Raw genomic sequence first — 27,412 nt, 5'->3', positions numbered from 1 at the left:
CGGGGCAGGGCAGGGCAGCAGTACAGAGCCCCGGGACAGGGCAGGCCGTACCTAGGAGGCTGTCGGAGGACAGGGCCCAGGCGCACAGCTCCGCCGCCCGGCGCCGCGGGCACTGACCCGGCTCGGGGCCGGAGGCGTTCGGGGCCGGGCAGAGCCCGCGGGAGCCGCACAGCGCGGCCACACAGCCCCAGGCCAGGCAGGCGGGCAGCCAGAGGCGACACCACATGTCTCCTAACCCCGCCTTCCAGAGTCCCCTACGAACCCGGCCTGAGGAGTCCCGCCCTCACAGAGGGCGTTGGGAAGCCGGCCGGGCGCCCCGCCGGAGGGCGGTGGCGGCGCGGGGTTTCCGCGTCCGGGTCGCGGCGGTGCCGGGAGGCGGTGCCGGCGCGGCGGGGCTGGGGGACACCATGGCCTTGCGGTGGTGGTGGCGGAGCGGCGCCTGGTGCCGCCGGGCGCCGCCGCTGGGCTCCGTGCCGAGCCCCGGCCCCCGCGCCCCGCCGGCCCCCAGCGCGGCGGTGAGTGCGGCAGTACCGGGCGGGCGCGGAATGAATGGGGCGAGGGGCGCCGGGCCGGGCCGGGCGGGCAGTCGGGGCCGCCGCTCCTTCGGCATTCCGCAGGCTCCGCCCGCGAAGCGCTGCGGCCCGGGACGGATCCCTGCCGGGGGTCCGTGCTGCGGGCAGGAGCGCGCTCGGTGCAGGGTTAAATTCCGGATTAAGGGTTTTCAGTCCTGGTCAGTGTGTGAGCCTCTCGAAGCCGGCCCGAGTTGGCAGCAGGGGAAGTGGTTCTCATTAGCGTGAGGTTCTGAAGGCGTTTGTGTGTGCTAGCGTTGTGAGTGGTATTGGGAGCTGTTCATTCTCTGCCCTGGTTTGGAGCTTCACAAGGCCAGGCTGCGGTTCTGACCCTGGCTGGGGTGCTCTGGCTGTCCTGACCCCCGGGACGCGCTCTGGGCAATGTGTCCGGCATCCCGCACCAGCCGCTGTTACAGGGTCAGGCAGCAGTGAAAACTCTTGTGTCCGCACTGAAGGAGGAGTAAGAAGAGATCAGCTATTTTTAGCAGCAGAACGCGGTGAGAGGTCCGGGAGAGCGACTTAAGAATGCTCGGCCATAGGGCCGGACGCTGAAGTCAGACAGCAGTGGGTTGCAGATCTGTGACAAGTCAGGGCTCCTCGCCTGCCTTTGTCTCCTGCAGTGGCCTTATGTAAGCATGGCATTGGGGATGGAAGGGTGCCCTTGAGCCACTACAGCGCTTTCGTTTCTCTCCCACTGGCCAAGGAGAGAGAGACTTTAATCCACGAGGAGCAGATTTCCTTGAGCGTTTCCGTGTGAGTTTTTCCAGAGACAGTTTGGTGAGCACGTGGATTGCAGTGATTTTAGGTTGGCTCAGCCCAGCACTGGGCAGGGCTCGATACTTCCTGGCAGCGCTCCCAGGAGCAGAGCAAAAGCTGTACTTCCTTCCTTAGCCTGGATCTACTGGAATCATGTTCCTGAGGCTGTGCCTTCCCGCACGCTGCTGGGCTCGGTCTGCAGGGAGAGATCACTGGAGATTGATAGATTTGGAAGTTGGGTTCTCGACATCTAGCAGAGAAGATGGGCAGGCATAAATTATAAACAACAGGCTGAATTGAAATTGCTTCAGGGGAAAACAAGGACATGATTTTCTGTTAGTGTACTGAAACAGCTTGCCTTTTTCTCTGTGTCTTGACTGGTGCAGTCCAGATTTGTCTACCAGGCAGGAAATGTTTAAAGATTGCACCTTGCACAAGTGCAAAAGCAAGGTTTTATTGGAGCAGCTTTGGTAATTTAACTGATAAGCTTCCTGGGCTAGGCCTGCAAGGGGAGAAAGTCCAACACTCTGGAGCAGAAGAGTCAGTTGCCTGTTGGCACTCGTGTCTCATGTGCTGTGGAAGGGGTTATGAGACTTCCTTTGCTGCTGGGTTGTGAAAATGGAGAAATAGAGCAATGGTGATGGATACTTTTTTGGGTTTTTTTAGTCAAATGTTTTCTGTGAGTTTAAAGTTCTAATAAACTGTCCCTGGTTTTATTTCGTGCAGATGTGTCACATTACCCAAAGAAGTTCAACTTTCTCGTTTCCAAAAATATGTAGTGTATTTTGGCGGTAAGTTGGAGATTCTCATTGTTGTGTAGTGAGTAAAGACATAGTTATTGGGTGAACTGAGTAGTTACACTTCTGAGCTGTAAACTTTGAAAATAAGGTTATTTAGTGTAGACTGTTGCTGCAGTGCTGATTCTGAATCTCAGTCATCTGTCCTGGAGAGTAATGGGCAAAGCAAGAATGCTGCAAGAGAAAACATATGGTTCACTTTGGAAGAGGAAACATTAGAAGAAGAAACTTCAACTCCAGGAAAGAAACAAATCTCCTAAGCCTAATGCATCTTAATGCATCCAGGTGGAGCTTTTACCCTTTTCTGATGAACTCCCCTAGCGTAATCATGCTACATGGAAGTACTGATTTAATTTATCATGTAGCTGGGTATACAGAGGAAAAAATATCAAATCTAAATCAGGAATATTTTTTCAGGAGTTTACAAGAGAGGGAAGAAATTAACAGAATAGTTCGGCTGCCAGAAATGAAGGCTCTATCTCTAAATGTAAGCTGCATGATCCATAGTGTATTCAAAAGGAGTGCATTGAGGGCAAAGTAGTGTTCTGTGTATCAGAAGACTTCTGGCATCTGCTAAGGCCAGAGTGTGTGTGTTTGCCAAAAGGGCCTTGCCAGGTCCCATAGGTTTATGGTCATCAATACATAGCTCTACTGTCCTTGCACCTTTCTGTCTGAAAAGAATGTTTTGATGACTTAATGTATTTTAGCCGTTTGGTTAAATGTGGTGTGAGGGGAGAGGGAAAGAACGAAAGAAATCCTTTCAGATGTTTCTGTTTGGGGAATTAGGGGAACTTGACTTCTAACAAGACTACTCTCTTGAAAAACACTGTCACCAGGTTTCATCATACAAGTACATCCCACTGCTGCAGCTGTAGTAAGACAATTAGTGATGAAAAATACCAAGACCCTTTTCAACTTGGTAGAAAAGACTTGAAGAATCTCTATGAAGATATTAAAAAGGTAAAGGATTTTGGTGACTATGCTGGAATATCATGATGATTGTTTTTAATACCAGCCATCAGTTTGGAGGCTATTTATTGAAATAATGTTATTTATGTTTATGAGCAGCTATCTGAAACTTAAATTGAAGGCAAACGGAGCATTTCTCATATTTTATAGAACCAGAATGCACCTTTTTCTCCTAATTTGCAGTGCTGGAATGCATCATTTACATCTCAGATTATTCATAGTCGTTCTGAGAACAATTTGAGCTTAAACTGGGTGAAATGAATGCAGGCAGTAACCTTATATATGCATACTGTTTTACTTACACTAAACAGACTGACTTCGTGACTTCTATGCTGAAATGCTCTTGTGCTTTTTATAGGAATTGCTGGTCTCTGCAGCAGAACTTAAGGAAATGTGTGATTATTACTTTGATGGGAAGGGAAAGGCCTTTCGACCAATGATTGTGGTGCTAATGGCTCGGGCTTGCAACATTCACCATAATAATTCCAAGTGAGTTGGTCACTTTCAGATACACACATCATGCTTGAAAGTTATCATTCTTTTGCTTCTGAAAAATACTTTACAAAAATAAAAGGCTCCTCAGTAGAACCTGAGTGTAAGTTCCATCTTGAAGCTGTATTTGCAGTTGTCACTGCAAAAAGAACTGCTGGACTTATTACACGTTTCCATGTGTTAAACCGTGGACTATACTGCACTTGTAATTGGGGTGGATAAATAATGTTGCCAAATTATTATATTTGTAAGGCTTTTAGTCAGTTCCACCTTCTTGCATAAATGCTTTGTTAGAACCTTTAATACTCTTTGAAACTCTGTAAACCTCATTAACTGTTTTTCATTTGTAACCACTTCCATTCCTGTTAAACTCTAATCACAGGTAAGAATTCTGCTGTGAGAAGACACCTTCATAGATTTTTTTTAGTAATTATGCAGAAAAGCTGTTAAATAGGTGGTATGATTATATTCAAAGCTGTGAGATTTTGAAAACAGTCAGAATTTTTTTTCCCACCCTCTAGTAGCAAGTTTCTACACTTTATGTAACGTTCTTAGCTAATTAGTCTGGTGTAATCCTTATGATCTCCAAGTTACTTGTCTTCTGAAAGCAGTTTTAACTGAGCAGAAGATCATGCTTGGCCTGTACTCTCTGTCACTCCTGAGTCTGGCTCGTTGCAAATGCTTCACTCCACACATTCCTGTCAACTACTATGTTTGCATTTTGAGGAAAGGTGTTGGCTGGAGTCTTCTCTGCCTTCCAGCCACACTTCCAGTCTTGCCTGGTGTAGAATTTCAAATAGATAATCTTTGGTCCCTTTCCAGAAGCGTTTCTAGACTAATTTGTCAGTCTTAAGGGATTTCTCAGAGCTCTTGCACCATTTTCTTTCTGTAGGATTAGCTTATGCCCTGTTGGACTTGATTACTGCCCCAGACCATGGCATGCATTTTGTTGCATGGATAGCACCTCTCCCTGTATTCTCTTCTGTGTGAATATAGTTTTGAAGGAGAAAGCAAAACTGAGCTGGCAGCATCCTGTCGTGTGCCGGTTATCCTTGTTTAAGGAAAAATCATCCAGGATTAATGAACTTTGCTTCAGCCAGTTCTGTTGTCAATTCAGGACTGCTTCTTGTCATTGACTTTGACATAGCAAAAGGAACAATATTGGTTGTGGAAATCCTCAGGGATGCCTTTTGCCACTGACTGGCTTAATATTTTCATGAGTAATCTTGACATGAAAAACAGGAGCATGAGGATGGCACATTTTGATGGCAGAATCATTCTTGATGATCATCCATCTATGGTGAAATGTAAGGAAGCACAGTAAACCAAAAATTTCTCCTTGAGCTTGTAGGGTCTTTGGTGTCCCGTTAGGGCATAACCCCAGTGTGGTTTGCAACCACCTTCATTGTGGAGAACCTCAGAGCATGCATCAGCCATCCAATTCAGCTGCAGGAGTGTATATATATCACACTTCCTGAAATCATTTGCATGTCTGATGCCTGTGTTCAAAATAAGTGAAATCCAGCTGGCTTCAGGGATGGATCGCAAAGACAATCACGAAGATTGAGAACTTGCGGTCTACAAATTTATCAGGTACAGGGTGAAAGAGCTACTTAAAGCATTATGTTGCTAGGAGAATGGAAATCTAGGAGGAGACTTTTAGCAACAGGAACAATGAGCTTTTGGAGCATCTATAGAGTCAAAATAATGGCAAAAAGAAGTTTTATCTCATTCTAGTGGGTAGCATGAAAAGCTTATGAACAAAATCATGTTTGCAGAACTGAGAAGGCTGGAACTGATGTCATACAGTGTGGGAGTTGAACAGTGAATCAAAGGGAGGTAGCAGTAGAAAGACTTAATTTGACTGTATGCTCAAAGCATATCTGCTGTCTTTTGACATACGTATATGCTCATGGACATATTCTTGTCCACATGTTATCCTGTCTCAAAACTGTCAGGACCAGTTTTGAGACCTGCCCTATGCCAGTAAGAAAGTGCCACATGCCTGGGGCAAGTGTTCGCTTTGCAGTAGCCAACGCTTGGCATAAGTCCTCTGATTTCTGGATGCCTATGTCATTTGGCAGGGTTTTACATCTGTTGTGGTTCTAATCAGCACCTCCAAAATATGTTCGGTGTTTAAAAGCCTCCTCAGTAATCTGAATGTTCCAAGTGCAAACCAGCCTGAGTCACCATCTTTGTCATGTTGCTTTTAGAATGAAATTCTGGGTGACAAGAACAGAAATGTTTCAGCAAAGGAATGGAATGAAATCTCAGGGTATTTACCTTCCTCCTCTGTGCCCTGTGCCAATTTGTCCAAGCCTGTGATTGTAATTAAATATCCCATATGTTGATACAAGTCTTCACTGTACTGCTTGTTTGTTCCTGCATGGTGACCAATGCTTTTGAGGGTTGGCAAGGCTGTGCAAAAGGAATTTACATTTGTACTGTGGATACCCTGTTCCTGTGAGCTGATAAAGTCTTATGGGCATTTTCTACTCTTTTGCTTTTAAGCTGCTTGAAGCAGGCTGTCTTACACCTGCTCTGTGTATACGTATACTTGAGTTCACATTGATACTGTTATTGATTCATTACTGTTCTTTCTTAAAGCAACATTGTCTCCAGGTGACAAATTGTTCTAACTTTTTTATGTTTGTGAGGAAAACTGTGTATATAGAGAAGTAACACTGCATATTTTTAGCTCTGCTACTCTTCTACAAACTTGAGGGGGAAAATACTTGCCTTACATTCATTCTGCTTCTCTCAGTATTTTTTTTAAGATGTTTTTCCACTTCAAATTTGTCATTTCCCTTGAAGCATTGTATGATTCTTTTCCTCTTACTGATTCTTCTCCCAGGCATGTTTTTCTTTGTTGAGGCTTTGGTTCCCACACATGTAATTGAAGAGACTGACCACAGTGTCTGTGGGTTTGTAGGGTGAGCCAATATCCTGTTCTGTTCATCCTTAGCTTTTCTTTTTACATTTTGCCTCTGGGGTTTGTATTGCTGATGTTCAGTTTCTGCTTCATCTTGCTGCCATTCTCAGCTGTAATATAACTTGCTGGACCCAGCATGCTCTTGCCTGCACTTTAATTTTCTTCTCTTTTGTGCAATTTTTGTATAAAAGGTAATACTTTTCCTTATTTGACTGTTAAAATAATGGGATTCAATTTAGGAAGGCTACAGGTCCTGATCTTACAAGGCAGTCCCAAGTCTCTTTCTCTTCACAGAGTCCCTTCAGAATAGCTGGGATTTCTCAGGAGAATGTAATGCCCAGGTGGCTCTGCTTGCAGGTTAGGTGACATGGATCATTTATGTTTAGGTTTGAAGGAGGTGAGGTATTTACCCTCAGCAGGTTAACTGTTTTTCTAGAGTCACTTTATTGTGGTCATGATAAGGAAAATGACAGTTGTATAAAGAATTATCTGAACTATTACCAAAGAGGTTAAGTGACTGAAGTGTGGTGTATCTTTTCTTTTGAAGTTTTTTAAGTGTCAGAAGTCCTACCCCGAGTCTTTAAGTCCCTTGGGCAGTGGCTTTTTGCTTATTGATAGCAACTTTGCTTTGTGTGAGACTAAGAATTGTTGCAAATAGTTTAAGCTGGGGTCATGCAACCCTTAATTTCACACATCCACTGGCATTTCTTCACATATCCGCGTGAAGAATTTCACAGAATTATCACAGGACCTAGTGTTTCTGTATTCTCCAAAGGTGTTCGCAAATGAGAGTTTTTATTTCTTGTTCTACAGCTAAAAAGAGAGAGGCAAATAAGAGTGGCCAAAGAAGTACAATGACAATAGGGAAAACAGTAAGCACTAAAGTTTGGGGGGAGGGGGAAGAGGGAAATAATTTTATCAGAATAGTGTGAGAAACAAATAAAATGACGTGGCTAAACTCAGTGGAATATTTCCTAAAGACAAGACATGCCAGCAACCTTGGTTCCCTTTTGTTTCACTGCCTCAAACTGTCATTGTCAGAAGCCCATGGTGTCAGCTGCTATGCAGTTTTCTCCAGTGTTAATACATGCATTCTCTCTGCTTCCCCCAGTTTGCAGTGCCCTTCTGTGCCACAGACTGTTTCTGAGATGGTTGCTTTTTTCAGCCACAGGGCCTTAGCAGGAGAAAGATGCTTGGAGGACTGTGGCCACAGAACAAAAATTTTGCAAGTTCTTATGTTCATTCTCTCCTTAAACTGGCAATATTTACTTACTGGCAAGCACATTGCCTCCAAGCTCTTTGTTGGAGAGTGTAAATACTGGTTTATGTGGTTTTGAATTCACCCCTCACCACTATTGGGTGGTTTTGGTTGTTTGATTTTTGTTTGTTTTGGTTTTGGACAGGGATATTTGGAGGGAGATATTTGGAGTTTCTTAACCTGTATGGTCAGCCTTGGCTTGTTCAGTGTTCATGAAACAAGTTCTGTAATAAAAAACATCTAAGAGTACAGTATAGTTTGCATCTGTAAAACCTTATCACTGAATCAAGCAGAGGGTCCTACTGAAAAACAGAACATGAATAGCTGTATAAAATATCTGTATAAATGTACATAATCTCAGGGTGTCTTTACTTTGAGAATGACCTAAAAGTGGCATCTTTCCACTTAGTGGATTTGCAGGGACCCCGTTGTCTGTTGAGTTACTGCCACTTTTTGCTTTTGTTTTGCAGGAGAAGCTGAATGAAAAATGGCAGGGGATGAGAAGGATCCTGGGGTTTGTGCGTTTTCCCCTAAAATAGGCATGCTCTGATCTGGAATTAGTCTCACAAGATGCATGTAGGAAGCTATTAGAGAACTTTTTTTGCCAGCAGTGGGAAGAACCTTGCTTGAGACTTTGTGGAAATAGTAGTTTTAAAACCCCTTCAGATAAAATTGTCATATTTGATACAACATTCTGGAAACTATGAACATTCCTATACCATTTTTAGTCAGTCAGAGGTAAGATAGAGTATAATGCAGAACCTTTCAGAACTTGCTTTTGAAATAACTGGTTTTGTGCTGTCTTCGTACTACTGAAATATATCAGTGTGTCAGTGAGTGTTGCCATTTACTGCTGCTTCCCAGCAGGAAATCCAGTCTGCTGACATAATTAATGAAAAGGGGAATCCCCAAAAGGAGAGCAGTGCATGAAAGGGGCTGGAGACCTTTACAGTTTTTTGAAGGTAAGTTTTCTCCTACTTACTAAAAGTAGTTTATTTTGGAAAACTATTTACACTGAACTAGCATTTGTTCAAATCACTAGTCCACATTAAGACTTGCCTCCAAACAACCATGAAGGCTTCCAGCTCTTATTTTCTGTTGTGTAAAAGCCATATTTTCACAGCCTATGAGCTACCCATTCATCCTGCTATTGTTCAGGATGTAGAACTCCCACTGACAGCAGTGCAGAGTTCTGTATAGAGGTAGGTGTCAGAACGCAGTGTTATGTCAGCAGACTGCAATATGTTCTTTCATTTTGTGATTAATCACTACATTTTAATGGACATAGGCAGTGAAGAAAGTTTTAAATTCGCTTAGCTGAGCTGAAACTATCTTCTGTTTCAGTTATTTTTTTGTTCTGAAAAAGTGATTTTCTCTTGTTGTCTGTATACCACAAGTATAGGATTTGTGTATCAGAAGTAATTTCTTTCTTTCATTGTGGGTCTTGGATTTTTTGTGTTATTGTTTTGTGTGTGGGGTATTTTAAATGACCATGTGGACTGGTTACATTGTGAGTCAAGGCTGACTGGCATAGCCATTTCTGGGAACCTGCATGTAACCCGTGATGAAAATGGATAGAAAAATAACCAGGAGAAGACAGTGGCAGCTGGATACTAAGGGAGGCGGTCCTTTGTGTGAGCTAGGTTGGTGCTTTCATGTGCTTTTTGCCACCAGTCTTTTCTCTAGATAATTGCTTCTGTTTTCTTCCATTACCTTGTTTTCACCTAGTCTGGGAAAAAAAAAAAGTAGTGTGAACTATTGAGAGTTGAATCATCAGTGTTAGATCTTCCCAAAGGCTGAGTTCCAGTCAGTGTTAGGTAGTTGGTGTTTATGGTACCAAAAAGGTTGTAGTGGAATTCTAGTTAATTCCTCAGGCTTCTGAAGAACCTCTGGGGTTTTAAGGTAGTCAGATAACATAAAGAATAAGATCTGTGAGTTACGCTTTTCAAATGTAGAGTGCAGGTTTCTGTTCCTTCTGCTCTCTCCAGCTCAGTACTTAGTAGGGTTATCCAGCTTTATAGAATTTGTGATGCCATGTTTATAAGGTAGAGCAGCAGAGATAGGAAAACTTAAAACTCAACTACAAAACTACCTGGTATTCTTTTCTCTGCTGTTTTCCAGACTTCAGTCTTGGAGCCAAGCATCCTTGATGCTGTGCTATTTATTGCAGTCTGGATTTAGAGGGATTAAAGTCAGTAACACAGGAGTTTTGCACTGCTGTTAATGCAGCAATGTATAAATAGGCCTAATGAGGATGGACTCATCCCTCTGCACTTACTGTACTAATGTGATCGTACTTTCTCTTGTCTTCCTAATTCCAGGTTTGAAAGAAGGGGGTCAGACCAGGAAAAAGCTGTGACAGCTGTTTTCAGAGAAACGTTTTTTTGTTTCGTTTTTAATAGAGATTTTTTTTAGTGTATTGCAACATATATAATTTATTTAATTATTTGACAGTTCTTGTTTTTGTTTTAGGGAGATGCAAGCAAGCCAGCGCTCTGTGGCCATAATTGCTGAGATGATCCATACAGCCAGTCTAGTTCATGATGATGTTATTGATGATGCAAATTCTCGCAGAGGAAAAAGGACACTTAATCAAATCTGGGGAGAGAGAAAAGTGAGTTTGCTAATAAGTGCAAGACTTGCCTTTGAATTTCAATAGAGCGCAAATACCTAGAGGTTTGTAACATTACTATCCCTAGGTCTTGGAATATGCCAGAAAACATATGAAGAGGTGTGCACAGTTTGTACATGAGACAAACGTGTTTTCCTTTTCTGAACTGTTGGAAGCATTAGATAATGATTGAAGTGTATAAGTGTTGGGCCTGTGCAGCCTCCAGAAGAGATGACTGAGAAGGCCCCTCATCCTAAGCAATCCTGTGCAATGTGGTCTGGGATAATCCTGCTTGAGCAAGGAGGTCAGTCCAGGTGACTGTGACCCTTCCAACCTGATCCATTCTGTGATTATTACTGATTTTACATTCACTGTGCCATTCTCTGCAGTGCTGCTGAAATACTTCAAACTTGTACCTCATCCTGAATGCTGATTCAGTGGTGAACACAAAAATGTTTTCAGTCAGTGGGAATTTTTATTTTAGATTTTTTTTCACAGAGCATTACGAGAAAGGTCTTCACCAGAAAATGGAAGGAAGGAACTTGGGGCAATTCAGAGTTCACGTGGTGTAACAGCCACAAGAGAATGGTCAAATAGAGAACTAATGTTCAAAAAAACTTCATAAGCAAACACCTACTGCATACAGGAAGGACAGTGCTTATACAGAAAAATATAAACAGTACTGTAAGATACAGATCAAAAATTACTCAGATTTCAGTATTTGGTTATGTGTTTTTTTGCTCTTAAAATGAGATGTTTGTGCTTTATGTAATGTGAGTAGATCTGACAAATAGAGGAAATTGTACTGCCTGTAGTAACACAGGAAAAGGCTTAAGGGATCACCTTTTTGTTGTTGTTGTTCTTAGGCTGTTCTAGCTGGTGACTTCATCCTCTCTGCTGCTTCTGTAGCTTTAGCACGAATTGGAAATACTACTATCATCTCTGTTCTAACTCAGGTGATTGAAGATCTGGTGCGTGGTAAGGTTTTTTCCTATTTTTAACTTCCCATTTGCCTGCCTAAGCAGTAAACCCACAAATAAAACTTCCCATCTGTGCAACTTTTTAGGTGAATTCCTCCAGCTGGGTTCCAAGGAAAACGAGAATGAGAGATTTGCTCACTACCTCGAGAAGACTTTTAAGAAGACGGCGAGTCTGATAGCAAACAGTTGTAAAGCAGTATGTACGTCTGTCTCTTCTGAAGTTAACATACCATACTGTAAGCTTCACAGCTAAACTCCTGGTATTGCTGTTTGCTCTGGAGACCCTCCAAAGCAAACCCTTGAAATGGTATTCTGCCAGAATGTGAATGGCTTTGAGATTGTGAGTTTTATCACAGTTCAGCTGTGCAGCCTCCAATATTGGTTTTCACTTTTTTGTGTGTTTTTTTATTTATACACAGATTTATTGTTACTCTCAATTGAATCAAAATAAGGTTCAAATAATGGTAATGGTGGCAATCTTCAATTTATTAAATTTCCTCATATCTCTACATCACATTGTTAAAAATGAGAAGCACATACTTCTTGATTTGTCAGGGGATTTTAATTATCACTTTCTCCAACCCTGTCATTCAGTTTTCATACTTGATTACAAGAAGATCAAATTCAAGATTATGTTCTTACACAAAAATAAATGTTCAGTTTTAGTGCAGAAAATAGAGGTGGGTAATAATCTCACCTCAAAAGAAGTTTTGTTTATTTCCGTGAAAGGCAGTATAGCTGATGGATCCTACAGCAGGCAGGAGTTCTAAGGGAATTAGACTAAAAATCTGTGCTAGTGTTAACCATCTTCCTTTGTTCTCAGAGAACTGGTATGTATGTGCAACAGAGAGCAGTTGAAAATTGCTTATATCAAAATGGTCACGTAGAATGAGACACATGGATTTCAGGCTAGGGAAAATATTATTTTATTCTAGTTGGAGCAAAGAAATTAAGTCTTCTGGATTACTCCTATTAATGGCAACATGGCCCTGACAATTTTCTTTTGCAGGTCTTGTTTTATATCAGTAGGCACCTGGACTAGTAAAGCGCATCACATTATTCTGCTCCCCTAGAAAAAAAAATGCACCAGTTTTAACATTCATTTTGAAAGTCTGCCTAAAAAAATCTTTGCAGATAGAAGAAATCATATTCCTACTGGGTGGATTCTCCCTACAAATGTGCTAATCTAAGCTTTTTCGTTTTCATGACTTGCAAGAGTTAAGGGTCTAAGCACTTCCCGCAAGATTGAGGCTGTGATGGTGGTGAAGGGTTTGTTTGGCTGCTTTTCTTCTAGTGGCTCCTCTCAGTTATTCCATTGCTGAATTGCTGGCATTTTATATGCTGTAAAATTTGTGTTAGGAAAACTGAGAGAGAAGGTTTTTCTTCATGGCAAATCCTTACTTGCTGCACATAGTACCAATGAGTTGAATATTTATGTTTTCTTCAGTTTCTTTCTGCATGGATTAGGAGAGCTCTGTTGATAGTAGTTAAAAGGCTTTTTTTTTGAATTGGGATTTGGGGGTGTTTTGTTTGCATGTGACTGTTCAGATATTTTTGTTTAGATGGCTTTGGCTACTGAGGAAATAGAATCAGAAGGGAGTTCTGTTTTCTGTAGCAAAAATGATAAGCAGCATCATCAGTTTTATCTTAAAAGAAAAATCAGGGAATCAAGAGTATTTGTATCTTGTTTTCTTGTTTTCAGGGACAAAACTAAGAGGAAAGATTATGGGTTTTAAAAGCAGTTCTGTTACTGTTAATGGTAGGAAAAACTTGATTTGTTGCTGTGGTTGAATAAAATACAAGTATTAACTGGAAAGAAGGTAGGTTCAAGTGGCACCTTAGAATTCCATGGTGCCGTGCTTTAGAAATGGAAGAGTATTCCTGGGAAAAGGTCTAAACAAGACATACACTGTAATTGATACATTCTGTACCACCAAAGCATTACTGCATTTAAATCAAAGTTCTTTAAGTTAGGAGTCAGGGACAGAACAGTCTGTTCAAGATATTAAGAGCCATCCCAGTCTCCAGTTTATTTCTACGATAGTTATGCATGGGGGAATGTTACCAAAGTTTCAATCAAAGTGTATTGTAAAAGGAAATAGTGGCAGATGGCCCAGAGTCATTGAAGCCTTAGTTACTGCAAGGCATTTTTCAGAGAAACATGAGGTGACTTTAGTTCAAGAATTCAGAGACAATAAAGCTGAAGTGGAATTTCTGTTTAGTCATCAGGCCAGCTGGAGACAGCAAAATAACTTGAGCAGGTTTTCTGTCTTTTTTAAACCCTGCCGTAATGTGAATTCCTGAGCCTCATAAAACTGTTTATATTTTGTGTGGTATACTTTCAGATGAGGGATTAAATTGTGTTTGCTTTGAGGTAAGTGTAAAGGTGCACTAGAGATTCTTGATTTCTGTATTAGGAGGAAGCTTGTGCCTCCTTGTGTGAAGCAGGGTTGTGGAAGGGACTGAAGCAACCAGTAGTCTGCAGCGCTGTAGATCCTGTGAGCTCCTGCTGTAACCAGTTCCTAATTTGGTGTGTGCATAGCTCCATCAGAAAACCCTGCCAGCATGGGGAACTGGTGCCTAGGAAAATAATAGGTACCTCTGACCCCCACCAGCAGAACTGAATCGCCCCAGCCCAACTAGACCTGCAGCCTGCAATAATGTCCAATGGCAGATGTAGGGTAATGGCATAGTAGTATCAGATATTATGGTGAGCTAGTAAATCTCCTTACTTACTATTGAAAATACAGTAAGTCCTTTGGAGGTATTTCTTTCGCTGTGAAAAAGATTTGAATAAATATAGCACATCTATTCAGGCAGATAATCTTTGCTACTGAAAAGTACAACTGCATAAATAAGTACTTGGTTAACCTGTTAAAATATTAGTTACTTGAGAAAAGGTCAAATACATGAAAATACAGACTCAGGACAAGATAGTTGTCTGCCTAGTGTAGGCATCTCCCTCTTGCAGGGAGGCCTCCATCACCCCCTCTTCAAGGGTAATTCCCAGGAGACTTTGAGGAGCCCAGAGAAGTCAGTGGCATTCCCAGCAGCAGTGGAGGAAGAGCATGGGGAGGGGGCATCACTGCCAGCGCAGCAGCACATCCAGGGCAGTGTCTGAGACCACAGGGCTGGGCTCCTTTATACGGGACACACATGGGCACTCTGCAGGGAGTTAGTGAAGGGCCATTGTGAGGGCAGAGGCTGGACAAATGATGTGGCAAGAGCTGGTTTGAGTCTGGAGCAGGGAAGACAAAGGGGGAATCCTCCTGCTGTCTCCAGCTTGTAATTGGAGGGCACAGAGAGGATGGAGAGATGTGCAGTGAAAGGACCAGTTGTATTGTGGAAATATTCAATTTAGTTTGAGGAAAATTTTCTCCATGATATTGGTCAAACATTGCAAAAGTAGCTGAGACAGTGTGGGATTTTTCATCCTTGGAGATGCTCAGAAATCAACTGAACACAGCTCTGAGAAACCTGATCTAACTGTGAAGTAAAGTCTCCTTTGAGCAGATGACTAGCAGAATTTCCTTCCAATCTAAACTATTCTGTGATTCTCCTGGAAAGAGGAACACTGCTTCTGTCTAGAAAAACAGTGGTGGATGAGCCACTGGTGGATGAGGAATGAGAAGGCAGGAACCTGACTGGAGATAGGCATGGAGGAGAATGGCTGGAAAAGGGGAAGATTTGAGAGCCTTGTCCTTTCCACAAATGTAGAAGTAGAAGAACAAATATCCCTTGTAGTGTTTATTCAAGCATGTTCTGGCCCAGCAGCAGGTTTTCCTCTCTGACCTACAGAACACTGGTAGAATGTGCAAATGCTTTCAGCTCCAGCTGCCATATTGTCACATACTAAATACCAGAGCAAGGATGTATCTGGGTATATCGGCAGGATGTACCCAGAGCTGATGATGTATTTTATGGATGTGAGATTCAGTAAAGGAACAAAATTGGTTTATAGTCTCTCATATAACGGAACAGAAACAACTTTTTTTTTTTGCAGAAAATGTGTTTGAAATAACACCAAGAAGATTGTCCTGCTTTGCTGAATTCAAAGAAATTTTCTAAAGAATTTGTTCCACTTGGTATTAGGAAGGATTTTTCATCATGATTTAGTGGAAGACAGGCCTGAATTCTTGCAAGATTAAATTTGTCATGAACCAGTCATACCTATCTGGGGAGGTCTAGGCTGTTTTCAAAGAGGAAGTTTTATAATTTACACACACATCACTGTATTGACTTGGTTATCCTGATTTGTATTTGCAAATGCTTGTGTTATCCCAGAACTTTATCCAGTACAGCTCCAGTTAAAATCCCTGGCTGCAGCCTGGCCAGTGTCCTGCTGGGGGCAACAATCTGCAAGAGCAGCTTGAGAAATTGCACCCTGAAGGAACTCCCTGCAAGAAATTACCTTCCAGGTTAAATGAGGAAGCTCTTTTCTTTACATAGCACTTCCTCTCACCCTCTGCCAGCTACTGCCCACTCCAACCCTTTGCCATTAACCAGGATTTTGTCACTGATTTCTGTATTTTAATTTTCCACGTGGAATGAAATGTGGAGGTAGGTAAGGATTTCATTGAAAGAGGATAGTTGCAGTCCCCCTGCCGTGCTGGTATTATGTGATTTACATTAGAGAAGCAATCGAAAGTTGGCATGGTACAGCAGTAGATACTAGGTCTTCAGGCAAATATTGCTATTTAAGAGACAAACATCAAAAGGAGGATAAAAGGGCAAAATGTTCTACTTTGATAGTCCCTAGCAACATCTATTTAAATATCTCATATTTGCAGTTCACTCTGTTTAATAGCCTTCAGGATTTTGTATTATTATTAGAGATAAGCAGCATTATTTTCATTATTTTCCTGCTATACTGTGCTCTTCTTTTAAATAAAAGAGTGTATAATGCTGTTAATTCCTCAGTCATCCATATTCCTCTGGGGTTTAGTTATTATCCACAGATGCAGGTTATGACTGGGAAGTGTTCTGATGCTCAGATATGAAGTGCACTGATGCATGAAATAATCTCTCATTTTGTGCAAGTTGCATCACATTTATTAGAATATAATGTTGTTTCTTATTTCCATCTTCACGTTCACCCTCAAAGCTACTGCTGGACTCACATTTAGTTTGGGGTTGGTTTTGGGATTGGAGGGGTTTTTCTTATGATCCTACCTTACACAGTCTTAAAGAGGAATTCATATATATACATTTTTATATTGTGTGGTTTTCCTAGCATATATTTTTAAGTAAAATATATCTTCACTCCTTGTGTTAGTCACAGCAGATTTGGAATGCCTGCAATAAACCAGGGTGAATTTTTGTCCCCTGTTCTTAATTGGTTTATTGAAGGTTGAAATAAATCAGAGTATTTAACCAATCTAATTTTGAAAAATGTATAATTAGTACATAAATGCAAATAGCATAAATGCCTTTACTTTGAGGCAAGATACTAATTCTCAAACCTTAGTTAGTGTCTTGTATTTTAGTTTTATGGAGCTTATTCAGCAAATTTTCTGCCTCTCAAGTAGTTGATTGTAGATTCAAGTAAAATGTTTTGTTTATCTCAGTTAAGTGATACCTCTGAGCTTGGTGTGCTTTCATTTGCTGTTTTTTCTTTGCCACTAATTATCCCTCAGTACCTTTGCCTGCAAACTGATCAACTCATCTTCCTGAGCAAGTCAGATACAGTTAACATCACCTTAAAAATAATCATCCTTATGTCAACTGCCCTTCCTGTCTGAGTTCAACACATCCAGCTTTGTGATCTTTTATGAGACATGTAATGTCCATTTATCTGTTGTCTGACCTCCAATTATCCCCTGGCTGATTTATATATGTAATTAGCTTAATTTCCCAATCACTGGACTGTATATGACTACTACCCTGTATGTGAAATGCATCCACATTTCTTCTCTCTTTATCCTTGCATTGTAGTTTCTAAGCCTGATAAATATTTTATGAAGCTAATCTCTTTGCAGACTTGAATGTAGTCCTAATACTGCACTGCTGTTCAGCCTTGTTTTCTAGTAATCTTGGCTAGTTGTATGTCTCCATGAACAGAGATAAGCCAGAATGTGTCCAAGGCAGCTTTTTTTTGCCTTTCCCAGATCCCTCCTGCCTGTTTCACACCTATGGTCAGGGGCTAAAAGCAGATGCTAACTAAAGCTTTCTGTTTAATTGGGGTTTTTGTCTTTTCAGGTTTCAATTCTAAGCTGCCCTGATCCTAAAGTTCATGAGATTGCATACCAGTATGGAAAAAATGTTGGCATAGCTTTTCAGGTAGTGTTTTTGTTCAACTAAATGAAATCTAAAATCTAAACTTCTCCAAAGTGCTTTAGAAATTAAAGTGGGCTGTCTTAATCCTTCCTACAAATCCTGTCTTTAACAAGGATTATTCTGTATTTAGCTCTAATTTTTTTAAAAGAAATTTTAAATAATCTGAATGTTTATTTTTTCCAGCTGATAGATGATGTGCTGGATTTTACATCATGTGCTGACCATCTAGGGAAACCAACAGCAGCAGATCTTAAGCTTGGATTAGCCACAGGCCCTGTTTTGTTTGCTTGTCGACAGGTAAGTCAGCAGGAAGCTGTTTCCTGAAGTAAAAAGTGTAAACTATTCTCCACAGGACCAGCTGAAACATATCAAATCTCCAGTGTCAGTCATGAGAGAGGCTGGGGCATTGTGACAAATCAGTGTGTTCAATATCAGATGGATTCTGTGCACACACAAGTTTTGAGAAACAGCTTCCTGCACAACTCTTCTTCCTGGTAGGCACTTGTAGGTATTCAGAGAGTCTTAGCACATTTGGTCAAGGTTATTCCTAAGTAGCTTCTTGCTTGTGTTTTCTCCTGAGACATCTTCTTCCCAGGATTGACTGTGTAGGCTTTTTTGCCTTGTTTTGGGCTTTGTATCCATCTGGGACCAAAAATTGAAATCCTTGCCTTGCCTTTAGGTGGGTACCTTTATTTATTAGATTTGATCTCTTCATCCCTTTGTCCTCAAATATTATCCAGTTACAAGCATAGGTAGCTTTCCTGTCTGAAGGTTAGATAAAAGAGAGTGCCATAAATAAAACAAGTTTAAAATTGGTCAAGATTTTTGGTACCTTAAAAATTATTTGGAGGAGCAGAATGAAAAAGTGTGAGCAGCATGAAAAAATGTTAAAATTAGTGCTAATCCGTAAAAAGGAAGAAACTGGTTTAATTCCTTGCTCCAGTGTCTTGTTCACCAGAGGCAAGCAGATTTGAGGCTTAAAAAGCAGTTCTTCCTACCAGGCTTCACAGTGTGATACAAAAACTGGCACAATTAGTTCCAGCAGAGCTCTCATCTATGATCTCTCAGTGGAGTTGCTTAGTGCTTGACATGGGAGAAGTTCTAAATCATTTTAAAAAAACCCAACAACTTTGACATTTACTTCCCCCTCTAAAAGAGCCGGCTGTGGGGGGAAGGTGGAGCATACACATCTGTTTGCTTCCTTATACTCTGGGCATTTACAAGGATCTGTAGCTCAGAAGAGACTGGGGAGCACAGATTGTCAGCCAACTGCATATTGAGAACAATCTTCTCCATGTCCTCAGTGTCTCCCCTTACTCATCTGGGGGATTCACAAGCATGTTCTTGAATCATTATTTCAGAGTTGTGTCATCAGCAATTGGAGCTGTCCAAAGAACAGTGAGGCACTCAGAGAGGGAGGATGGAGCTGTAAAACTGTTTGTGTGTGCCAAAGCCATGTGCAGAAGGAAATAAGGCATATTGCAAATACCCAATTTTGGCAGAGAATGTATGACACTGACTGTCTTGTGGGTACTAAATATTCCAATTTTTAAATTAAAACTATTCTTTATTAATTTGTTTGGGTTGTCTCTCTCTGACTCTGAACTTCATCAATCTTTTAGTTAGCTTTACAAGATAAATTAGTTCATAATATAGAAACACAAGAAAAAAAATCTATCACTCCTATTTTAAAATCTTGTTCTTTGTAGGATACTTTAAAATGCTTTTCCAAATTTATCTCTTTGATAGATGGGAAGTGTGCATTTTTGCATTGAAAGATAACTTGACCATCTTATAAAGTTTTCTGCATTAACCAGAAGGCTTCTTTGCTGAAAATGTTCTGCTGTTTTCAAGAAACTGGAAGAACAGCACTACAGACTTAACTGATACATAAACAAAGCGTGTGGAGCTTCAACAGACATTTACTTGTGATGCTGCTAAAAGATATTTCATCTATTTGTATCTGAGAAAAAAACTCATGAGACAGGACTTGAAGACAGTCCAAAGTGTAATTATTAATCATAGGCTGTCTTTTCAGATTAGTATTGCTGCTATCCTTTCATGTAGCTGGTACTCCTTGAGTTGTCTTCCTGACAGACATTGATTAGTTTTTAATCTGCTCTGGATCTTCAGTGACAGATGCCTTTTCCCCTCCCTCTGAAATACATGTTTGTGCATTAGAAAATTAAGGAGAAAAAAATGTTTACCTTGATATGAAATGTATTTATTAAGTATTTAAAGTTAGGTCACTCAGTAAAAAATAAAAAACACCCCATTTATTTTTTAATGCTAGTGTATGCTAATTCTAAAGCTCCTCTTAAATGAATACAGCTGAAGAATGAAGGTTTATTTTTATTATAAGCATTCCTGTTAAATGCTGATGTGCTGCCCACTAAATATGCAGAGCTGCTAATAACAGCTCTGCCTTACAAGTTTGGGGATTTTCATGTCCTTTAGTGCTTAAATATAAAAAGTGATCCCATATGCATCCTATGCAACTGTAAATATGAATAATGTGAAAACTGATTGCATGAACACTGCAATTAAATTGTCATTGCCTGGGAAGGAAGCTAGGATCTAGAAAAAGCCATGACTTTCTTCTTTAGATGAAGTATGAGTCACCACTGAACTTCTGAATGCATCTCCAACACTATGTATGAGTAATAGGAAACTGTCACAGCACTGAGGGGTGCTACATGTTTGTACCTGAACAAGGTTGTAAAGCTGCAGTTGCAGGACCAAAGGTGTGCAAGGAAAGCAGTTAATTGTTTACAAGTATATAGCAACAATACCATCTTTGACTCTAAACCTTTCAGGCAAGATGAACAAACAGCTCTTTCCCTTAAAAAGAATTCTTCTATGGAGTAGCTGCCTTGAGTTGTGGCCTTATTTTGTTAAGTACTAGGTTTTTCTGTTTCTAGGCTGTCTAAAGAAAGAGGTTGCATATTTAGCTAAGTGATGTGATTTTTCTCAAAACAACTGACTTGAGTTACCTGCTTGATTTGTATGGAATTCAGCTAACTACAAATGCTGTCCGAAAACGAAATACCTTATAGTTGTCATTTTTCTCTTATTAAAAAAAAAAAACAACTGCTTATATAAAATACCAGCACAATGGAAAACATAAGAGTATGTAACAGCCAGTGTTACCATGACAGGGGATTTTACAAACTGAACTGTGCAATACTGCAACAAACATCCTAGGTCCTTTTGTATGTGTGGGGACAAGAGATGCTGCTTCTAGGAGTGCCAACACTAACCATCCTCTGTGATAGAATATCTGATGCAGATTATAAACACCAGGGTAGTAACCACATCAGAAATTACCATGCTGGAGCATCTGCTTAACATGATAAAATGGCAGGTGCTGACTTCTGCTACCAACTGGCTGCAGCCAGCAGAGCCAGATGGTTTAAGTTTAAAATGCTTGAGCTCTGCTGTACTGTAGTTCTGTACAGACTGCAGGTATGAACCTAAAGCTGTATCTGTACTAACAGCAGTGATAGGGGAAGAGTGTTGTGACCTTTAGTGTTGTTCTGACCTTAGCATGGGCAGGCAACTACATGGGAAGCAACTCAAAAGCAAATACAAACCCTTCTCCCTTTGTGCTTAGTTTCCAGAAATGAATGCTATGATAATGAGGAGATTCAGTAAGCCAGGAGATGTTGAACGTGCACGGAAATACGTGTTGCAGGTAAGACTGATAGCAAATATTTCTGCTCTCCCTGTTGCTCAGTCTGAAATTCATTGTCTCTCAAGTAAAATAGCACGGCTGCATTGTCAAATTCCTGCTGAGTAGCGTGCAATGTGCAATGCCAGATCAGAACTCCTCAGCTCTCCTACTGGCACAGTGTTTTAGCAGAAATGCTAGGTACCAAAGAACTCTTTTTCTTTTTTTCTCTCTAATCTGCATAAGTAAAAAGCTCATGCATGAACTCAGTTCCTTCAGCTGAGGCACAGCTGTATTCAACAGCTGGTATAAGTGGCACATAATTACCAGTCAGTCTTGTAACTGCAGTGTACACCCCATACCAGTTTTAATAGACTGGTCTACAAAGACTGAGTAATGGCCTGTGCAAAATTAATACCTCTTTTTCAGAGTAGCATGAGGGTTTTGTACACCTCTAGGGCAGGAGGGGAAGGGGTAAACTAGTAGTTCCTAGTTTGTTATTAATACCAGTGTTGTTTTGTAAGTACACTTATATTTAGCATGGATGAGTTTTAATACTCAGACAGTTTGGGGCAGGTAGGTGGGGTTCCCTGATTACAGAATGAATCCTCTTCCTTTCCCAGTCAGAATATGATGTGTTAGGGTACTCACTGACCTTAAAACTTCCCCCTGTGACTGGAAGAGGCAGGAGGAGGCTGATGAGCTCTGTTTCCCCTCTCTGTCTCCTTCCATCAGAGTGATGGTGTGCAGCAAACTACCTACCTCGCCCAGCGCTACTGCCACGCGGCCACGCGCGAGATCCGCAAGCTGCGGCCGTCCCCCGAGAGAGAGGCCCTCGTGCACCTGACTGAAATGGTTCTCATGCGAGACAAGTGAGAGAACTTCTTCCACTCCTTCTGGCAGCTACTTACCAGACTGTGCCTAAATTCATTTCAAAAGTTATTTGCTTCCAACACAAGCTACCAAAAATTATTTTTTTAGAAAAAATCTCCTTTTTTTTTTTAAGTTCTACTTTTTTTTAAGAAAACAAAAGTTTAAACTGTTTTACTGCAGGAAGCCATGCAATTCAGAGCAAATCAAACTGTGTCGTACAATTGTTTTAGCGGGGGCTATTGATTGTGGGGGATGGGGAAGATGTTTACATGTTGATGCACAAAGGCCACAATGAGAATAAATATAAATCAGTGTATGAAAACTGAGGCTGTTCCAAATTTCACTTGTTTACACTAATAAACAGAGCACAAATGTACAGGAGCTGGTGAACTCCTGTGAAGAGAGATGGTTTGGATGCTTCCCTGGCTGTCTCACAGAAGCACATGTAAGTGTACGTAGAGATACTGGTTTACTCTGAAAGACTACATGGGGATTTAAATTGGTTATATACATCAGTCAGTAAAGAATATACCAATTCATGCTATTGGTGGCTACCTACTAGCAGTAACCATGATACAGAATTTGAGATTGCTATGAAAGGGATGCTTTTGTTCGGAAAATGAAAGGCTCAGTCTTTCTAACTCACACCTAAAATGAATGATTCACCAGCCAGTCAAACCTGCAACTCCATCACTTTCCATCACTCATTTATAGAATATATTCTGTAGCACCCTAGAAGCTGCCTTTGAAGTCCCAGACACATTCCTCTCAGTAATTACCCAGTACTACCACATTCCTTCTCAGGTTATTTCAGCCACAGAATCTGTAGATCAGGAAAAGACACCCTCTCTGGCTATCTCTGCCTGAGATCCCTAACAATGGCCAAGTTCCTGTCACGTGTGTTCCCCTGGGTGCCGTTTGGAGGACAGCCTGCTCCTGCTCCCTCTGCTCCATGGGGCACTTCCCAGAGCCACAGAGAGAGTTCCCACACAAAACTGTCAGCTACTGATGGTGTCCCAACTTGCTGCATCTAGGTAACTAGATTCAATGAAGAACCCTCATAAAATTAAGTGTTGGCAGAAAAGAACTTTTAGGAGTATGTATAAGTGTGTAATTCAGGTTTCAGATCTAATTTATTTGCCCTCTCTCAGTGATAAAGTCATGTTACAAACATTTGCTTTTTAGTACATTGCCTGGGATAACACAGCCATGATTTTGCTACGTTAGCATTCCAAACTTCTTTCCAAGCCAACCAACAAAGTAATGGACAAGACCTTTGGTTCACTTATATATTTATGAATGGAAAAAGTCATAATGTAAATTTACTCATTAAAAAAACTTGGGTACAAATTACACATACATAAGACCACCCATTTTTTGAATCACATGGACACCTTAGACCCAAACAACTCATTGTAATAGACTTTAGTGAGAATACTCCAGGTAAAGATTACAACAATTGGAAGCATCTTGGATTTTTAAAAAAGTATATTTCAATACATAAGTTTGTATGCATGCTTTAAACAAATATAGTTCAAGAATGAGCAAAGAGTCTAAACAAAAAGTAATATGACCAGCACTAACATTAAACTTCTCATCCAGGTTTTAATATGTTAGTCTAACATAGTGTTAGTTACCATGCTGTACTGAAAAATGTAATGGCACAATCTGATCATGGTTCATTAAATATTATACCCTACTTCCCCATAATATTTAGGCTGGTCATAAAATTAACAATGCATAAGTAAATAAGTATAACCAGTTATAGACAGTTGCTTGTTTTACAAATTGTCATCAGGTAAGACATACTGTCCCCAGAGACTCAAGAGATGGACATTCAATCATACCATTAAAACAGTATGGCCTGAAGAAATGGGCACAATTTTTTCAAAGTATATTAAGACAATTCTGTTAGCTTTTAGTCACCCCTTGTAAATAATCATGGTATGACTTGAATACAAGACCAAACTTTGAAAAGCAAAGGATTTTAATCGGCATAGTGCATGATTGATTCAACATAATTCCCAGGAAACAAGCCAGTTACTCGATTGCAAACTCCTTCATACCAGCCATCATCATTCTTCTTTATCACATAAATGATTGCACCCTCCATAAACGACAGCTCGTCATCTTTGTCCTTTGTATAGTCATATATAGCAACAACTGTGGAATAAACAAGGACATATTTAGCATTTTATTAATAGCAACACTATTAAAAAACAATTGTACTTCAGACATGTTAAAAGATTACTTTCCTACAATGGGATTTTCAATAATGAATTCACGTGCTTTTCCTGTTGAACATTAATTCCCGAAAATGGAGTTTCACTTTCCTTGCAACCTTAGCTAGCACTAAGAAGGGGGTGGTGACAACATTGAACTCTCAGTTAAGTTGCTGACAGAGAAGTACATCCAACTGTGACACAGTAAAGTGGAGCTTACAGACATTTTTGACCAGATTACCTTAAAAGTATCCTGGTTGATTAGAACACAGCTTAAAAATTGTACAAAAACCATTCCACCGAGGGCCCTGTTGGCATCTGATGTGGCCTTGCACACATCAATGCTAAAGCCATTGCACACAAAATGGTCTTTCCTACAGAGCTTTTATGTCATAAGGAGTTCTGGCATTACTTCTTCAAGGAGCTGCACCGAGTTCAAGTAGGAAAGTTGCTGAAGACGCAACACCTGTTATTTTCAGTATCTGCTTGGTGAATACTTTACTCTTACCAACCTCCAACTTGCTGTGTGCCTTAACAAAGCAGAGACTTCCCCAAGGAAAGAATGTTGCCACCACAAATACTGGAGTTAAAAACTACCACTGTGAATATACAGACTTCAGACATCATAACCTTACCCTTCAAAAGTTAATATGGATTGATGCAATTGATCAGCTTTATGAATTCCAAAAATCCACTGTTTTACAACTACATATATTTTCAGGTATCTGATGCTTTAATGCCTAGCAATGATGTGCTGCATCAGTTATTTCCATCCTATGGGTATGTCCTGCAGAGTCCAGCTCGAGTGAAGATGAACACAGAGCTCTGCCACAAACATCAGGTTCCTGGCCCCATTTCATACTTGCTGCAGCACCAGCCAGCTCATGAGAAAACTGGCAGCACTGCTGCTGACAAAATGGTCAGTGCTACAACACTGACAACTCCACAGGTGGGAAATCTGCTTGTCCATTATTTATGAGAAGAGATGTTTATTACATGACATCGTACCTAAGTACAGTTCACAGTCTGCTGATCAGGAGTCACTGATAAATCTCCAAAGAGGCCTCAACACATTTTATAGTTCAAAGTCTAATAATCCACTCCTGTAACCTAGTTTGAGATAAATACAGCTTGGAATTCCTGTCTGTTTTGCAACAGTTTGTAGATGACTGCCCAGCAATCCTGAGGTATGTACAGAAAGTCCAGCTCATCAAAGATGAAAGCCATCCAATTTACATCTGCTTCTTGTGAAGAAGCTTGCTTTTTCCATTCTAGAGTGCTTGAAGGTATTTCATAATTTGTCTAAAGAAGGATTATGTCTTACCATATTGGGTGTAGACACAAACTAAGGAAAGCATGGTTTGAGTTCTGACTTAGCTTGGGTCAGATGAAAACTGTCATTGTCCCTCCTAAGTCCTTCATTCCCTTCAAATACCATTAATCATCTGACACTGCACTAACACAGCTGCAACACTCCTCTTACCTTTCTCTATGTAGTTTTTAGGTGCCCAAGCAGGATCTCCATCTGCATAGGGATCGCTGTACTGCACAACAGCAGCTTCCTCATCCTCATAATCCACAGGGGGTGGGGGTGGAGGAGGAGGAGAGTCATCAAACATCGGCATCTCATCGGGAGGTGGTGGCGGAGGAGGAGTCGGGCTATCAGCAACTGGAAACATTTGGAGATTATTGTTTTTCCTTAAATCATGACAGCGTGGAAATGCAAACAAACCTGAGGCTGTACACTGTAAATAAAAGGGCTGGGGGGGACAACACACACAGCATGCACTATAACACCATGCACTGATTAGAAACAGAGGCTTTGTATTAACAACTACAACACACAACTATATTTGTTATTAGTGGTCAAATCTATGTGTAAACGCTACTAGAGTCAAAGCACATGCTGCGGGGCATAAGCTGAACATCAGCAGAGAGGAAAGCTTCCTGCTCCAATGTCCATGCGCTGCAGCGTCAGCTATGGAGGACTCCGAGTGGCACCCTCTGAGCCAGGCAGCAAGAGGCCTCTGACTGGGCCAGCAGCCTCAGTGGCTTTTAACAAATCCTTTGTCTGTAACAGTCACGTCAATTTACTTCTGAACATTGCTTCCTTGGATTCCTTCTCTCCCTCTTCATTAGGGAACAAAAAGATCTGGTGTGGATCATAAATACTAGTTTCTTTCCTTTTTAACATGTAGTCAGGTAAGAGGAAGCCAAGTAATCTTTCTGCAGAAGAAAAGCTTTGTACAGATCCTTATCTTGCAGACTAGCCTGTGTGTGTGCACACATTCAGGAGTCAATTAATAAATAGGAAATTACAACAGGCAGCTGCTGCTCTTAGAGAAAAAGTGCTCAAGGAATTAAATGTATAATCCAAAATATCAAATCCCTGCCCTGAGATTCTCCAATCAGCACAATTACAACTTGCTTTGGAAAAAGGAAAAAGAGAAAGGCATTATGGTACAAACCACTTTTTAAATCAGTTCATTAAATTAGTTTCCTGTAACACTGACAGCAGCTGACAGCAAAATAGAGAGATGGCATACTCGGATGCAGGACATCAAATCACTTTATCCTATTCCTAGGGAGATGTAGTCCACTACACATGAACCTGGCGTAAGCACTACGAAGCCACAAGTTACTGAAAGGAAGCTACTGTTACTAACATCAACTCGGTTACATAGCAACACAGATTCATTTTCAAGAGATGTGGGATTCTGCACACTGAAAACACAGGCTGAAAACCACTGCTCTAGGCAGGGTTTGATGGAACAAGGCATCAGGCTCCAAAATGTGCAGCTCCAGCACACAGATTTTGAAAAGCAAGTCAAGCAACAGAGAACGAACAACACTGCACTGAATGATGTTTTAACTGATAGTTACAATGGCACTGGAGATTAGAAACAGGGTTTTTGTTTGCTTGAACACTTTTACTTTCGGCTGATCACTACTCTAGTGATGACTTAACCTTTGCTCTTCAGCCCCATGCCTCTGATGAGGGACTTGG

The 27,412-nt window shown here is 40.9% G+C and overlaps 3 protein-coding genes across 11 annotated transcripts in view; 1 reads left to right on the top strand and 2 right to left on the bottom strand.

Annotated features, from left to right (window-relative positions):
• Positions 1-226, bottom strand: part of LOC116994308 (protein adenylyltransferase SelO-like) — a 30,966-nt gene extending 30,740 nt beyond the window's left edge. For all 4 annotated transcript variants that reach the window (XR_004417453.2, XR_004417455.2, XR_004417457.2 and 1 more), the window contains exon 1: positions 52-226. Coding sequence is in view for 1 of the 4 variants with exons in the window: in XM_033055908.2 (XP_032911799.1) it covers positions 52-226 (175 nt within the window). In the remaining 3 variants the exon portion in view is untranslated. The remainder of the gene's footprint in view (positions 1-51) is intronic.
• On the top strand, positions 225-22,509 carry PDSS1 (decaprenyl diphosphate synthase subunit 1). Of its 3 annotated transcripts, none has more exons than XM_033055972.2 (11): positions 225-515; positions 2,052-2,116; positions 2,959-3,082; positions 3,450-3,580; positions 10,246-10,387; positions 11,251-11,362; positions 11,451-11,560; positions 17,563-17,643; positions 17,824-17,937; positions 21,254-21,334; positions 22,046-22,509. In XM_033055972.2, the coding sequence occupies exons 1-11, from the start codon at positions 225-227 to the stop codon at positions 22,184-22,186; spliced, it is 1,392 nt and encodes a 463-aa protein (XP_032911863.1). In that variant the 3' UTR covers positions 22,187-22,509. The 3 variants fall into 3 exon arrangements, with proteins under 3 accessions (XP_032911863.1, XP_032911879.1, XP_032911869.1); XM_033055988.2 differs by lacking the exon at positions 225-515 and adding an exon at positions 1,214-1,322; XM_033055978.2 differs by lacking the exons at positions 225-515; positions 2,052-2,116; positions 2,959-3,082; positions 3,450-3,580 and adding an exon at positions 8,528-8,735.
• A 788-nt stretch (positions 22,510-23,297) lies between these two features.
• ABI1 (abl interactor 1) overlaps positions 23,298-27,412 on the bottom strand; it is a 78,730-nt gene continuing 74,615 nt past the window's right edge. For all 4 annotated transcript variants that reach the window (XM_033055947.2, XM_033055956.2, XM_033055940.2 and 1 more), the window contains 2 exons: positions 25,889-26,074; positions 23,298-24,346 (listed from right to left, as the gene is read on the bottom strand). In XM_033055947.2, the coding sequence (XP_032911838.1) occupies positions 24,171-24,346; positions 25,889-26,074 (362 nt within the window). In that variant the 3' untranslated portion in view covers positions 23,298-24,170. The remainder of the gene's footprint in view (positions 24,347-25,888; positions 26,075-27,412) is intronic.

The sequence above is a fragment of the Catharus ustulatus genome, chromosome 1 (genome assembly GCF_009819885.2).
Source record: "Catharus ustulatus isolate bCatUst1 chromosome 1, bCatUst1.pri.v2, whole genome shotgun sequence".
NCBI classification, from domain to species: Eukaryota; Metazoa; Chordata; class Aves; order Passeriformes; family Turdidae; genus Catharus; species Catharus ustulatus.
The sequence above is the reverse complement of the archived record's forward strand: the minus strand, read 5'-3'. Positions and strand labels throughout refer to the sequence as shown.